The 15,124-nt window shown below is 56.2% G+C and overlaps 1 protein-coding gene across 50 annotated transcripts in view; it reads left to right on the top strand.

The window, feature by feature from the left end:
- MYT1L (myelin transcription factor 1 like) overlaps window positions 1-15,124 on the top strand; it is a 365,227-nt gene that overhangs the window by 330,180 nt on the left and 19,923 nt on the right. For all 50 annotated transcript variants that reach the window (XM_085020083.1, XM_085020074.1, XM_085020067.1 and 47 more), the window contains 3 exons: window positions 3,479-3,541; window positions 11,689-11,772; window positions 13,097-13,318. In XM_085020083.1, coding sequence (XP_084876209.1) covers window positions 3,479-3,541; window positions 11,689-11,772; window positions 13,097-13,318 — 369 coding nt within the window. The remainder of the gene's footprint in view (window positions 1-3,478; window positions 3,542-11,688; window positions 11,773-13,096; window positions 13,319-15,124) is intronic.

The following is a 15,124-nucleotide window of genomic DNA, read 5'->3' on the forward strand; positions in this document are numbered from 1 at the left end:
GCTTGTTGGCTGATGCGTCTCAGGACCCCGTGCGGGTGTGAGCGCAGTGATTCCTTGAGTGTAGACGGTCAGGGGACAGCAGAGCACAAGGGCCTCCTGGGAGGCTCAGGCTCAGACATCTCTCTGGTGCCCTAAGTCCACAAAAGCCACAGAACCCGGGTCTGTTCCTACTTGAGAAAGGCTCGTTCCAGGAAATCAGAAATCCAGAAGTTTGTGAGTGGTCCTGATTTTCTTTTTAAGATTTTTGCCTGGATTCTGCAAAATGTAAACATGGACTAAAGCATTTTATTATGATTTTCCCGTCAATAATCTTAAATGACTATTTGAGACCAATTTTTCCAGCCAGATCATAGCATGTAGCACCCCAAACACATTCTCTTGATATTGTTTAAATCCCAAGGCAAATGCAGGATTACAGACAAGGCAGGGGGTCATGGATATTTTTGTCTGGAATATATCCGTGAGCTGTGGATGTAGATGCTAAGATTTCATCATTTCCTGTCTCAGAATGTGCTACCAGTCGTACCTTTGGAGAGAAGAAAGTGTCTGAAGCAAGTGTTTTATTTATCACAACTTCGCATCTCTAGCCAGAGGAACTTAAAATAGCCCTGGTGTGATTGTCGGTGACAACTGGCAGAAAGCAGGGAGGACAGAGCGCTGGGGCGGCCTCCCCTGAGCGCCGAGCACAGAGCCTGCCTCCTCGGGGGTTTCCATGGCAACGCAGTCAATCTCTGCTGCCTTTTCTAAACCCAGGCTGTGCAGCACATGCTGCTGTCTGGTTTTATCCACGGGGATTCTGAGGGCCCCACGAGGGCTCCCTTCATGGAAGAGACGTGCTCTAGATGGACAGATGCAAATTGGATTTTCGTGCATCAGTTTTACACTGGCCTGTCATCACGGGTGCTGGAGTAGGCGCCATCTGAGAAGCAAAGGCCCTTTTTGTTAGATGAATAGTCCCTCCTTCGTTTACCGACTTCAGAAAATGTATTTTTGAATGTGGAGGTTTATTACAGCGAGGAAATCTGTATGTAAATCTAAGAGATTTTAAAACCCTTGAAGCCTTGAACAGTAACATGGAAATGAGCACATGGAGCTGGTAGAAGAAAGAGTGTTTGAGGACCCATCCTGGGCCGCCTTGTGTGGTCCAGCAGCTCCACCTAAAGATGAAAGGCCAAATGACCGCCCTTGGGAAAACCACTACCGGCTGGTGCTGTGAGCACAGGCGGGGCCTCCGCAGCCTCAGCAGGTGCAGGAGGGGGCAGAGTGAGCAGCCCGGACACACTCAGAACCAGGCAGCCTCTCTCCTGCTCGTCCCCCGCCCGCCCCCTCCCCCCGTGATGGGTGTGATTTAGAGGGTCTAATTGCACACCACCAGCAAGAGGCAGGCCAGGGATTCAAGCCCACCTGCCTAACCTGAAACCCTGAAAATAAAAACAAACCTTTCAAGAAAGCCAGGCCACTTTCTGGCTTGTTTTCTGGGAATGTTTTTTCTTTCCTGACACAGTGAAAGCTCTGAAACTGAGCCAAAGCAGTATTTTCTTTGTTTTCATAGTGACGAAGGACATTTGAAATGCCCCTTTTTTATCAGACGGTGCATTTGTAAACAGCTTAAACACACAAGACTATTCCGAAAATCCTTCCTTCTTTTCTTTATCATGAGTAAAATCGAACTTTCATTTGCATTTTTTTGGTTATGATTCGCTTTAAATTTGAGCCGAATATGTCAGCCTCCTCCTGCTCCTGCTCAGAAAGAACACATACCATTTCTACTCATGTTTAAATGAATACATTTTAAATAAATTTGCCTTTGGCACTTCAATTAGCAAGAGTTAAGAGGGGTTTGTCTGAGCAAAAAGCAAGGCCAAGTGTATACTGTTGGCTGGTAGGAAACGTTGCTGTGTCTTGCTACATTTTGATACATTTTCAAAACAGAAACAAGCCTGGGGCTTAGCTTCTCTCCAAATGATTCTTATCGCCTTCAAGTGTTGCTCCCTCCAGGGTTGGGGGTCCACCCAGGGAGGTGCCCTTTGGGAAACCGGTGCTTAAATTCAGCCGTTTACATTATCGACAGAATAGTTTTGTGATCAGAGTTAAGGGTTACTTTACGGCAGGTCAGCAATCTGCTGCCCGTGTTGTTTTTGACCTAGAGACACTTAAACTGGTTCTGCCTCAAACGCCTGTTTTTAAAACCCCAATTCCACTTGCACACACCTCCCATCTCTCTACCCCTTTTCCCTCAGTGCCTCTTTTATTTTCCCACAGCAGAGGCTGTAATTAAACTCTAACCCTCCCATGCTGTGCCAAGTGTTGGTTCCGAACCTGAGATCTGAGATGATCCTTTGCTCGGGACTAACTGAGACTTAGGCAGGGTCTAAAGGCCAACGGTTGACGGCACATCTAAGTGTCAAAATGTGACCTTCCCCCCTTGACCTTAACCCCCTTCCATGCACGCCCATCGCGCTGACACACCCACGGATCTCGAGCAAGTCTGTCCACAAGCCGGGAATGTGCTGGCTTGTGCCCAGCACCCATCATCCGTGTGGAAAGCAAAAGCTGAAATCTCGTAGCAGCATTTACAGTTGTTAACTCTTTTACATGTGCGGTTTTGTCTTTGCCAGGAGTTCAGGGGCTGGGTGAGTGAGGATGGAGGCCATGAGCTGAGGGTCGCTGCCGATTCTGGCAGCGTCGCTAGATCGTTTCATCCTGTCTCCTGACAGTTAAAACTTAATGAAAAGAAAACGTATTTCTTTCTTCACTTTGGCCCTTAATTCTCATGCCTGGTGGGTACAGGCGCAGCTGGCCCAGCTCAAAGTGAAACCGCCTCTCAGCACCGAGCTGCTGAGATGGCACCTGCTTGGCGGTTACGCGGAGGTCGGTGCTTATACAACGTGTGAAGACGTGTGTCGTCCCCCCACACACACCCCCCGCCGTTGGTGCTCATTAGGAGCCTGGTGGGGCTGCTGGGGACACTGAGGCTCAGGCTTTGGGGGCCCTGGGCTGATCTCAGCCTCCCAGCTGAGGTGGGGGGCTGCTTGACCCCATCTCTACTCAGGTCCTTCAAAGTAGCAAGGGATTGAAGGTAAATCAAACCCACTTGAGTGCCCGATGAGGGTCTGAAAGCCCCTCATCTAACTCCCAGGGACCAGGTCATGACAGGGGAGGGAACGTGGAGTGAGGGGCCACAGTGGGGTGAGCGGCAGGCCTGAGGGTGCAGTTGACTGGAGGCGGTGGCCCCAAGATCCCTGGTCCCCCGCCACCATGCCCCGAGGCAAGCAGGCAGCCTACGCCTGATGTGGCAGTGGTGACTGCGGGCACACCTCATGCGCCAGGTTGGGGACCCTCCCGTTGGAACCCGCCACCCCCACCAAGAGAGGTCCGGCATTAAAGAGACTTTAAATCTGGATAAATAAGAAAGCTGCCTTTCAGGGGACTTTCTCTCTTCCAAGTAAATCGCCCAGTTTGCATTTTTTAATTGCAGGTGCCCCACCCCTGGCTGCGACGGCTCCGGGCACATCACCGGCAACTACGCTTCGCACCGGAGGTACGTGCTGTGCGCTCGCCGACCCTCTGGGCCGCCCTCCGCACCCAGAGCCGCTGGCAGGCACCTGCTGGGCTGGGTCCGCGGGCAAAGGGCGGGTTTCGAGACCTGGGCCACAAAACTGCCCCACGGGGCCTTGCTCAGGACGCCAGGTCTCAGGATGCCAGGTCTCAGGACCCCTCTGGTGTCCCTTACCTCCCCCCCACACCCGCCATGGCACCACCAGCTCCTCAGGCAAGAAACGGCTCTCAAGTCATCCAAGAGAAAGAGCAGGTGTGACATAAGATCCCAGGAGAGCCACCGAGAGGCCAGCAGGCTAAGCTGCTGCCAGTCGATCTCTTCAATACCGAGGTTTGTGTCAGGAGCAGGGCCAGCGGGCCGGGCACATGGAGATGCTCAGCTCCCGTCCAGGCCCGGCGGCCGCAGGGTGGGCACGGCTCCAGCTCAGCCCAGGGGGCCTCAGGCCCTGGCCGCCGAGGATCTCGTCTGTTTCATGCCAGGCCCACCTTGAAAGGGGATGGAAAGGGCCTTTGGGTCCAAGGTCCATGCAGAGGTGGGTCCCCTCCCATGGGCAGGAGCAGGGCTCCTTCCCCCAGCCCGTTGGGAATGGGGACCTTCTTGAGGTGACGTGTCCCACGAGGGAATCAGAGCTGCGTCTAAAAAATAAAGAAACCACCTTAGGAGAAAGCTGTCTGAAATCGGGGGTGTAAAGCGGGCAGTCGGAATGGGGCGAGGCCCTCGGCTTGAAGAGACCCCTCCAAAAAAAAAAAAAAAGAGAGAGAGAGAGAGAGAGAGAAAAGAGGTGGGAAAGAAAGAGGCGTCCCCAGAGTCAAGGAGGGTCTGCCTGGCCTCCGGCCACCGCCCTCCGGCCGAGGGGATCACGTGGGTCCGGGCTGGTCTACACCGTGTGGCCCGGGGGCCACCAGATCCCAGCGTGCAGAGCAGGGGACACCCCTGGCTGGCTGCTCGGCTCGGCTTAGGGACAGAGCTCGCACAGTGGGCTGTTTCCTCCGAGGAGCCTGCGGGAGCCACATGCTTCTGTGTCCACTTCCAGCCGTTCGGAACCACGGTCTGAACCGTGTAGCTCTGGGGACAGTGTGAGGAAGCGCGGGCTTTGTGGTTCATGGGCAGACTCCTCTCTTGCACCCGGCAGGTGCGCCGTACTCTGTGGGCCAAGCTGTCCTTCTGGGCGCTGTGCACACGTGGGGCCGGCGCGTCTTTGCTCTGGGGCCGCCCTGTGCCCTAGGGCGTGAGCGGCAGCCCTGGTACCAAGACGTCTCCACAGGCATCCGAGGTTGGAGACGGCGGGCACGGCCATCCAAGGGGTCTGGCCAGGCCGAGCTGCGGTCCCTGGCCGCCTCGGTGTGGTGGACGTGGAGCAGGGTGAATACCCCCAAAAAGGGGCCCGAGACCGTGGCCGGTCTAGAGAAAATAAAAGAAAATAAAATTCTAGTTCAATCTCTAAGGCAAGCACATTCTGTGCTGCTTTTTCTTTTAATTTACCTTGGAATTCATTTCATCCCTCGCGTGGGCGGAACTCCGAGCCCTGAGCAACGTGTGCAAACTGAACGTGAACGTTTATCAGTCATTTCAAGTCCAAACGTCTGTCTTTTTCTGATTTTTGTTTTTTGGTTTTGGTTTTGGTTTGGCATCATGTAAATTCAGTTATAATTTAAGCAATTGCATATATTTTACTTATACCTCAGAATGATGAGTACGAGTGCAGCGTAGACGCATGGCTAAGATGTGATCTAGGCTGTGCTCTATGCCTGGAGTAAATGACGCCAGGATTAGTCCATAGAGTCGCAAAGCAAATTCGACTGGGTTTTCAGCAAAGTCGAGTACTTCGTGAACCCATACAGGGCTTGGCGTAATACAGCCATTTCACATCTTGTTCATCGTGGAAATACCTGCCCGCGCGTGGAGGTCAGGGTGGGGCAGAGCCTGTCCTGTGCAGGAGGGGGGCCAGGGTTCCAGGTCCTGTCCCTTCAGGGAAGAATGGAATCCGCCACCCCAGGCCTGATGACCCTTGAAGGTCGTATGTACCCCCAGAAACACGCCTTTCAGGGTTAATCTTATGTTGCCCACTTCCCAGGAACAGGAGGTGACATTACCCACATGCAATGCACAGGGAAAACGGGCAGCAGTCCCTCAGCTTCTCCTAAATTGTACCAGGATTGTCAGTCACCAGTGGACCTCAGAGAGACTGCAGCTTCAGGTCCAGACCCACAATACCAGAGAGACCGCAGTAAAGTGGATTTAATTTCCTAGCACATGTAAAAGGCGTGTTTACCCTATACTGTAGTCTGTGGGGTGTGTGACAGCACCATGTCTAAAAACAACGTACTTCGCTGAAAACGCCGTAATGCTAAAAAATGTTAACTCTCATCTGAGCCTTCAGCACGTTGTCATCTTTTTGCAATAGTTGTATCAAAGATCAGTGACCACAGAAGGGAAAAAAAAGGAGTTCCCAATGTGGCTCGGCCGGTTAAGAACCCAAATAGTTTCCATGAGGATGAGGGTTTGATCCCTGGCCTCACTCAGTGGGTTAAGAATTTGATGTTGCCGCAGACTGCAGCGCAGGTCTCAGACTCGACTCGGATCCAGCATTGCCATGACTGTGGTGCAGGCCGGCAGCTGCAGCTCTGATTTGACGCCTTGCCTGGGAACCTCCATATCTTGCAGGTGCAGCTCTGAAAAGACAAAAAAAAAACCACACACACGTACAGATCACAGGACACCATAATAAATATAACGATATGAAAATCCTTGAACTGTTTCGAGAGTATTAAAGTGTGACACAGAGTTGTTCCCACTGTGGTGCGGTGGATTAAGTGTCGGACTGCAGGGGCTCTGGTCACTTCTGAGGCGAGGATTCTATCCTGGGCTCCAGAACTTCCATAGGCTGAGGGTTCAGCCACACACACTCACAAAATTAAAATTAAAAAAAATGTTTTTAGATGTGACCCAGAGACGTGAAGTGAGCAGAAGCTGTTGGAAAAATGGCGCTGATGGACGTGGGTGACGCGGGGTGGCCTCAAGCTACGAAAGTGAACAATGCGATATCTGCAAAGTGAAACGAAGCGCGACGGAAGACCCTCGGGCCCTGGTCAGGCTCCGGTGAGGAGGGGTCACAGCCTGAGCGGCTGAGGCCGTGAGCGCCCCCACCGCGGACAGGCTGAGGGACGCATTCAAAGCCCACCTCCTCCCAGGAGCCGCCCCTCAGCCGGGAGGGTGTCCTAGGCCCCACCCTGGGCACCGAGGACAGCCTGCTTCCCGGGCAGAGGGGGACTTCCCGTCTCTGCAGAGAAACAGACCAGTGGCCACGTGTCAGAGATGGACCTCGGCCGGCCTGTCACGGTCAGTGAAGGTCACAGTCAGCTGCCCAGGTGACAGGCGAACCGTCCCGCCCACCTGCTTTGCTTTGTTCAGGTTGCAGCTCGCCTGGTTTTCTCTCTCTACCTCATCCCTGAAGCTTTCTTCAATTCATCTTAAACAGTATTGGTGACCGTCTGGTTTGTTCTATAAAAACTCATCATCAGAAGCCTCGACCCCCGCCCCGTCCCCTGGGGGGGGACCTCCTTCAGCCCCGCACACTGAGGAGCCCAACTTCCTGCCTTCAAGCAGCCACCCAAAGTCACCTCTCCAGCTCCCCACAGACGCCCTCTGCGCTCTCGCCCTGACCCCCCCAGGCTGGCTTTCCCTGCAGGTTCTGGGGGACCAGCGCAGCCCCCATCAGCGGGTCCCAGGCCCTTCTCTGATTCCATCTTCCCGCCTGGAGCAGCAGCAGACCCAAAGGCCCCGGGCAGGCGCTCCATGCACACGCGCGGCCGGGTTTTCACAGGTGACCAGGCTGCTGGAATCCGACTCCCCGGGGGCGTTTCAGAGCAGCACACCCCTGGGGTTCTAGAATGTTCCCTGACAACAAGCAAGAGCTCAGCACTTCCTACACTGGAAGAGCATCTGCACAAGCCAGCCCTCTCTCCTCACCGCGTGTGAGGAGACGCACGGCGGTCCTGCGACCCCACGCTGCTGGGTCCTGCTTCTCCTGCTCCTCCAGGATGGGGGCAAGCCCTGGCCCCAAGGGGTCTGCACCTGGTGCTTGGTCCCCACGGCCTCTCCTGCCGCAATGCAGACCTGCCCCCAGGTCCCGGGGGACAAAGAAACAGCCTGAGGAGACGCGCTGCTAGCAGGGAGCGCAAGCCCCCCTCGGCCTGGGTCCCAGTAGCAAACCCAGACTGAGACCTTCCCTGGAGCCCCCGGCTGGCCCACGGCTGTCACCGGCCTCAGAGCTCTGTACCCACAGCCTCACCTGCCACCTCTGCCATACCCCTGGGAGCTGACCACGTGCCCCACCTGAGCTTGTTCCCTCACCCAGGGAGGCAAGGAAGCTCAGTGCCCCCGAAGTTTACAAAACTTCAGATAATGGAGTTCCCATTGTGGCGCAGCAGAAATGAATCCAACTAGGAACCAAGAGGTTGTGGGTTTGATCCCTGGCCTCGCTCAGTGGGTCAAGGAAGCAGCGTTGCTGTGAGCTGCGGTGTAGGTCGCCGATGCGGCTCGGATCCTGCGTGGCTGTGGCTGTGGTAGAGGCCGGCGGCTACAGCTCTGATTAGACCCCTAGCCTGGGAACCTCCATAGGCCACAGGTGTGGCCCTAAAAAGTAATTCCTTCAGATAAAGATGCGGCTGCACATGGAGCCCTGCGTCCATGTCCATGAATCGCGCAAAGCACAGCTTCTGCTCAGACGCCGTTCGTCACTGGGCACGTAAGTCCTCAATCTCAGCCCGGAATATTCTGGAAACCTGGTGAATTCATGCTCCACATCGTCGTGCCAGAAGCTAAGGAGCAGTGGCAGCTGGGGGCTCCTGTTTCAAGGACTAGGCAATCTCGTGGAGAAAAGGGCATAAAGACAAGCCCGCGCGGCAGACGCAGGTCCAGGTCGCGTCGTCACAGCATCGAGATGGTGGAAAAGGCCGGTCTTCAATCCAGCGAGGCCGGGTCAGCGCGGGGAGGCCAGCGAGAGGCTGCAAAGCCGGAGCTGAGCGCGGAGGGGGGGAGGAAGGATTTTCCAAGCAAGGGCACCGAATTAGGAAAGTAGCCGTGGCGAGACCAGTCCGTGGTCTTTTGACAAACGGCAGCTCACGCGACTGGGTGAGGGCTTCGGGGTGAAGCCCATGGACGCGCGTGTCTCTGACTGTTCGTCAGGACCCTCAGCAAATGGGCTTCAACTTAATCCTGCAGAACCAGGGACAGGGCAGAGCAGCCCTCAGCACGGCGACGTCTCGGGGGTGATGAGAGACGTGGGAGCTCACACCCGGCGGTGAGGGCCGCCTCCAGGAGAAGAGCCAGGAAGATGTGGAAGAGTGGGCGGAAGCCACGGTGGGGGCGCGACAAGCCGGGCCTGGGTGAGGAGAGGCAGGGGCACCGGCCGGGCCGAGAGCCCACCAGCCTGCGCACAGCTGATGGCGAGGCCCCGTCTGCGATGGAAGCCGTCCGCACAGCGGGGCTGGTCTCTGCTGAGACTCGTCAGCTTTGAGATTCAGCTGGTACCTGTGGGTCCCCCGGCGGCTGGAGGAGAAGGGGGTGCACAGCCCCCAGGACGGGCATGGGGTGAACTCAGGACAGGAAGAGAACTCAGCTCTGAGAAATGGAAGGCGGTCCAAACACCAAGAAGCCAGCTCCCCAAGCCCTGAGCAGACCTGGGCCGTCATGGGAACCGACCCAGGCTCGACGGAATGGCTTCCAGCCCCTTGAGCATGAAGGACATGGGCCAGGGGCCCTACAGAAGGGTCACAAATTCCGACACGGGCGAGCGCGGGTCTGGCTCCCTGGGCACCTTCTTGGCACCACGGCAGGCCCCCTGTGGCCACGTGTCCTATTGTTACAGCGACAAGGAGGCTGAGGCTGAGCTGCCAGGACAGTGCGCCTCCCGGGCCCACAGCCCCCAGCAGCCCCTCCCCACTGGCCCCATGGCCAGGCTGACGCCGGCATCCACGTTCCCGTTTTCGGCCGTGGGCTCTGGCCCTCCTTGGCTCCTCCTCCCCGGCTCCAGGGCCCAGCTTGGGGGATGTTTCCTGTTTCCATCAGGTACAGAATCGGCAGCAAGCGAGTCATAGGAATCTGCCAGCTCAAGCGTCAAAACGCTGCTGTGACAGCGAGACCCTGGACCTGTGGTGACGGCAACAGTGACACAGACACCAGGGCCCTGCTGTGCGAGCGCTTGAATCCCACTGTCGGCTGGCGACAGGAGGTGGGCGGGCGAGGGGCAGGAAGAGGACCCAGGAGTGCGGGACTTCGTCCGGGGCGGCTTCTCACGGACCCCAGACCCACACACAGCAATGACAGTGCCCCTGCCACCCACAGCCAGCCTGGCCGAGCCTGGGAGAGCCGGTCGCCCTCACTGCAGACAAAGATCCCAGGGTTCCAGACCAGCCCCAGCATCAGAGCCGAGGTTCTTGGAGTCAGAACTGGGTCCAGACCTACGCTCCCTGTGGCACCCTGTTCTTTTCTGGCTCTGCTCCAACTTCCTTTTGCTCGCCGCCTGTCTGGGCGAGGGCCCAGAGCCACCCCTCACTCCCAACTTCAAGTTCAAGGGGGAAGGGTGACAGGTAAAGCAGGGAGACAGGCCACGTGAGAATGAAAACAGGAAGGGCTGGGGGCAGCCATGGGGCCAGACCCCCATCAGCCCCAGGGCTCAGGCTCGGGGTTCCAGACCCCTGCGCCCACCTCGGCCCGCGCGGGGCAGCTTTACAGGAGAGCAGCCACACAGCTGCAGGAACTTGGAAAAAACGCAAAGGGGACAGTGGCGATGGGGTGATGGGTCTGCCCCCCACTTAGGACAGCCAGGCCCTGTGCCTGAGGACCAGCCTGTTCAGATCCGGCAAGAAATCTAAGCTCAGGAAGATGGGCCCATCCCGCCTAGACCCGTCCTGCATCAGCCCAGGCCTCAGCCCTCCGCATCCCGGGGCAGCTCCAGAAAGGGCCCAGGGCCTGGTTCTCCAGTTCTTTCTTTGCAAAGAATCCCTCTTCTTCTATAGAATCTCACGCCTAGGAGTTCCCATTGTGGCTCAGCAGGTTAAGTACCTGATGTTTTCTCTGTGAGGATGGGGGTTCGATCCCTGGCCTTGCTCAGTGGGTCTTGAGAACCCCAAGTTGCCTCAGACTGCAGTGTAGGTTGCAGAGGCAGCTTGGATCTGGTGTTGCTGTAGCTGAGGCAGCTGCAGCTCTGATCCTACCCAGGAACCTCCCTGTGCTGCAGATGTGACTGTAAAATGGAAAAAAGAAAAAACCTCACATTTAATAGCCTAATAGCCTATTGTTAGCTGCCATTGAACCAAAAAATACTCGTGTATATACACACATTCCAGCTGGAAATTTCCCTTTCGAAAACGTGAACTGGGAATTCCCGTTGGGACTCAGCGGGTCACGAAGCTGACTGGTATCCAGGAGGATGCGGTCTCCATCTCTGGCCTTGCTCAGTGTGTTAAGGATCTGGCGTTGCTGCAAACTGCAGCGTAAGTCACAGACTCGGTTGGCTCTGATCGGCCGTTGCTGTGGCTGTGGTGTTGGCCTGCAGCTGCAGCTCCAACTGGACGCACAGCCTGGGAACCTCCATATGCCGTGGGTGCAGCCATTAAAAAAAAAGATAAAGAAAATGTGAGCTATTTCCAAAAATTCTGAAATTAAAATAAGCATGTTCAACTTGCACTGTGTCTTCTGTAGACACCACGGGAAGCTGTGCTTCAGGGAAACCCACCGGGTCAGCAGCGTACACACCCTCCAAGGCGGGAGGGCTGCTGAACGGCAGGAACGAAGGGGGGGCGTCTTCCTTTCTGTGGCCCTTTCTGTGCAGGGAGCTCCCTCCCAGCTGCTCCTGGCGACTCCTGACCGCCTCGGTGATACAAGGGCCAGTCTCTCCGGCCCAGACTGGGTGCCCTCCAGGGAACTGCCAGTGTCTGAAGGCTTGAGGGGGCGCACAGAGGGGCCACACCCCGACACCGGAGAGCACCTCCCCTAGGATTTCACTTTCAGGCCCAGAAGCCCTGGCTTCTGAAGGGAACTGAGTTGAGGCACCGTGGGTTAGGTTCAGTGAGGGGAGCCAGCAGAGCGAACGTGGGGACGCTCCCTGAGAGCTGTTTCCTCCTTAGCCTTTCAGGTTGCCCGAGAGCCAAGAAGAGTGGCATCAGGATAGCACAGAGCAAGGAGGACAAGGAGGACCAGGAGCCCATCAGGTACGCAGGCGGGGGCGGGGCCGCGGGGCGGGGCCGCGGGGCGGGGCCGCGGGGCGGGGCCGCGGGGCAGGGTAGCGGCGGGGGCGGGGCTGTGGGCGGAGCGTGGAGGGCGGGGCTGCGGGCGGGGCGGGGGCGGGGCCTCGGGGGCGGGGCGGGGCATCCGGGAGAGAGGTCGGGCTTGGAGAGGTCAGCCAACTGCCAGGTCAAGCGTGGAAACCAGAGCCAAGGCACAGCTGCTCACTGGCCAGAGCACCCTCTAATGACGGGAGATGATGGCGAATAGCCATCCATCCTGCCAGGCTCTGAATGACCAGATTATAAGAAACGTCCCTCTGCCCCTCCATGGAAAAAGCAGTTTAATTTACTGGAAAAGACAGACTCATGAAAGTACCAAAGGCATTAACACGGAAAGCAAGCATTTGGCTGACCCTCCAGCCTGCCAAGGTCGCCCGGCTGTCTGTGCTCTGCCCCGCGCTGAGGAGCTGAGACCACTGCGCCGCCCTAAGGAGCACTTAGGGGAGGCGGCCGGCCCCACCCCTCTCCGCAGGCTTTGTCCTGGACGACTGCCCAGGAGCCTGGGTCTCAGACGTTGAGATAAACATGTTGCCATCTTCCTGAGATTTCGATCTCACTCAACGTCTTTGGAGAAAAGTTTTGATTAAAACCAAAAATTAAGATAAAAATGTGTTTGCAGTTTGGCTGCGAGTCCTGGGCCCTTTGCCATAACCTGCAATAAAGACGTTTCAGAAGCATGAGTTGATTAGTCTGTTGTCGAACTTCAGCTCCAGCCAAGAATTTTCCCCTATATTAAAAAAAAAAAAAAAAGTTCTCCTGGGGTAGCCAGACCCTTAACCAAATACCACCTCTGCTGCTCAAAGCCCCAGCTGCTGGAAGGTGTCCTGTACTCTCAGGAAACCCAGCCAAACAAATAAGTGTTCCCTGGCTCTAGATGAGAACACAGGATTGTACAAAGGTCTTTTAAAAACAATCCTGCAAGTCCCCATTCACACTGCGTGTCTCTGCCATAAAAGCTGGGATTCTGTTCAAAAGTGGCGTCTTCCAAACAGACACCTGCACCCACTGGCTTCGGCACACTGGTTCTTCCTTTTCACACGCGGCATCCACGCTGCTCACCAAGCGTGGACTTGCTGTTCTGGAAAACCTTCCTTCCACCTGCCCTGGCCCAGGGCTTCCGGGAGGATGGGCGTCTTCCAGGCCCCACTAGGTGATGGCTGTGGTGGTTTTCCTTCTTCTGTTGGAGGAGAGGACGCGGGCTTTTCCTTCCCACCAGGTCCTTCAAGTGTGTCTGCTCTGTCCGCTCCAGGTGCCCCGTCCCCGGGTGTGACGGCCAGGGCCACATAACAGGGAAGTACGCCTCCCACCGCAGTGCGTCCGGGTGTCCCTTGGCGGCCAAGAGGCAGAAGGACGGGTACCTCAATGGCTCCCAGTTCTCCTGGAAGTCGGTCAAGACAGAGGGCATGTCATGTCCCACGCCGGGGTGCGACGGCTCTGGGCACGTCAGCGGCAGCTTCCTGACGCATCGCAGGTGAGTGTCACCTGCCTGGGCTCCAGGGCCACGGGGTCAGCGCTCCAAGTCCATCCCTCAGTTTGAGAAGGAAGATTCCAGGAGTTCCCACCAGGGCTCAGTGGGTTAAGGACCTGACTAGTTTCCATGAGGATATGGGTCTGATTCCTGGCCTGGCTCGGTGGGCTAAGGATCTGGTGTTTGCCGTGAGCTGTGGGGCAGGTCGCAGACGAGGCTTGGATCTGGTGTTGCTGTGGCTGTGGCTGTGGTGTAGGCCGGCAGCTACAGCTGCAATTGGACCCCTGGCCTGGGGACCTCCCTATGCCGTGGGCATGGCCCTAAAAAAGGAAAAACTAAAAAGAAAATTCCAAAATCTGTGATACAAATGCAACGACATTCTGAGGCTTGGAAAAAGAAGAGACAGATTGAAGCTAATTTTATGAAAAGCATCAACTCGTCCTACCTCGTCTGCGTATAAACTGGTTTCCAGGTGCCTGTGAGGAGCTCTCGGCAAGAAGGGTGGGCATCCCTCCACATACTCAGCAATTTGCTCGGCTGAAGGATGCAGGCAGGCCCTTGGGGCACTTGGCACCGGTCTCAGAAGAGCAGGAAACCTCAGAAAGAGCCAGTCAAGCCCCCTGATGGTGGTTCGCTTAATTTTAAACATCTCGATAAGCGATTGCATTGTCTCAGGAGAAGAGGCCGGTTGTGTGGGACACCACCCGTGGTGTGGATCCCAGAGGCGGCCCAGCTTTCCGGAGGCCAGGCTGGGGAGGTCACAGCCCCCCACATGTGACAGGAGCCCAGGGCTCTCGTTTGGCTCCCTGACCTCAAAGCCAGCCCCTTGCCTCCACCTGCCAAACCATACTGAACACAGAACCAAGCAGGAGGAATGGTGTGTGACCACGAGCCTTAACGTTTTCTAGGAAGGTTTGCTTATTGTCAGAAGAAATTCCTGCTCTGAAAGGATAAAGGGTCTATAGAGAGAGCTGAGCGCCTTTCCTGAGGCGGGTGCCCACCCCCTGAGCGGAGAGGCATCGGCAGCTGAACATGCCAGGGGTGGGGGGGTGGGGTATGTGTGTGTGTGTGTGTGTGTGTGTGTGTGCGTGTGCAGGGCGCCCCCCCCACCGCTTTCTTCCTTCTGGTACAGCAGGTCACAGTGTTGCTTAGGCATCTGCACAGGACGAGGCCCTCATCCCTTCCCCAGAGCACCCGGTGCCCAGCAGCGGCTGCGGCCTGGGCAACAGGGCAGCGGGGACGTTACCAGCCTTGGCGGGGAGCCCCATTCTGTGCAGCTCTGTCTGCATGACCCTGCACAGGCCCGTCACCAAGACTCAGCCCTGGAGGCGAAAATGTTCATTTTAAACTTAGAAGGGTTGGAGTTCCCGTCGTGGCTCAGCAGTTAATGAACCCAACTAGTATCCACAAGGATGCAGGTTCAATCCCTGGCCTCGCTTCGTGGGTTAAGGATCCGGGGTTGCCGTGAGCTGGGTGGAGGTCGAAGACGCAGCTGGGATTGGCATTGCTGTGGCTGTGCTGTAGGCTGGCAGCTGCAGCTTGGATTCAACCCCTAGCCTGGAAACCTCCATATGCTGCAGGTACAGCCATAAAAAGAAAAAAAATAAAAAGTAAATTTAGACGGGCTGCCAAAATGCCCTCCAAAAAGTCCCTACCTCCTTAAGTCTTTGGCAATCAATAATATTTTTTAAAAATTTAAAAGTCCTGCCCACATGAACTATAAATACTTGTTTTGCTAATCTGACAAAAATGAAAACAAGCTCCACTTCCCGGATTAAATACGAGCACTCATGGGTCCCAGAAACGGTG

The sequence above is a fragment of the Sus scrofa genome, chromosome 3 (assembly GCF_054392235.1).
Source record: "Sus scrofa isolate SSC_HxYL_T2T_F1_AM1 chromosome 3, Sscrofa_HxYL_maternal_Yorkshire_Landrace_v2.0, whole genome shotgun sequence".
NCBI lineage: Eukaryota > Metazoa > Chordata > Mammalia > Artiodactyla > Suidae > Sus > Sus scrofa.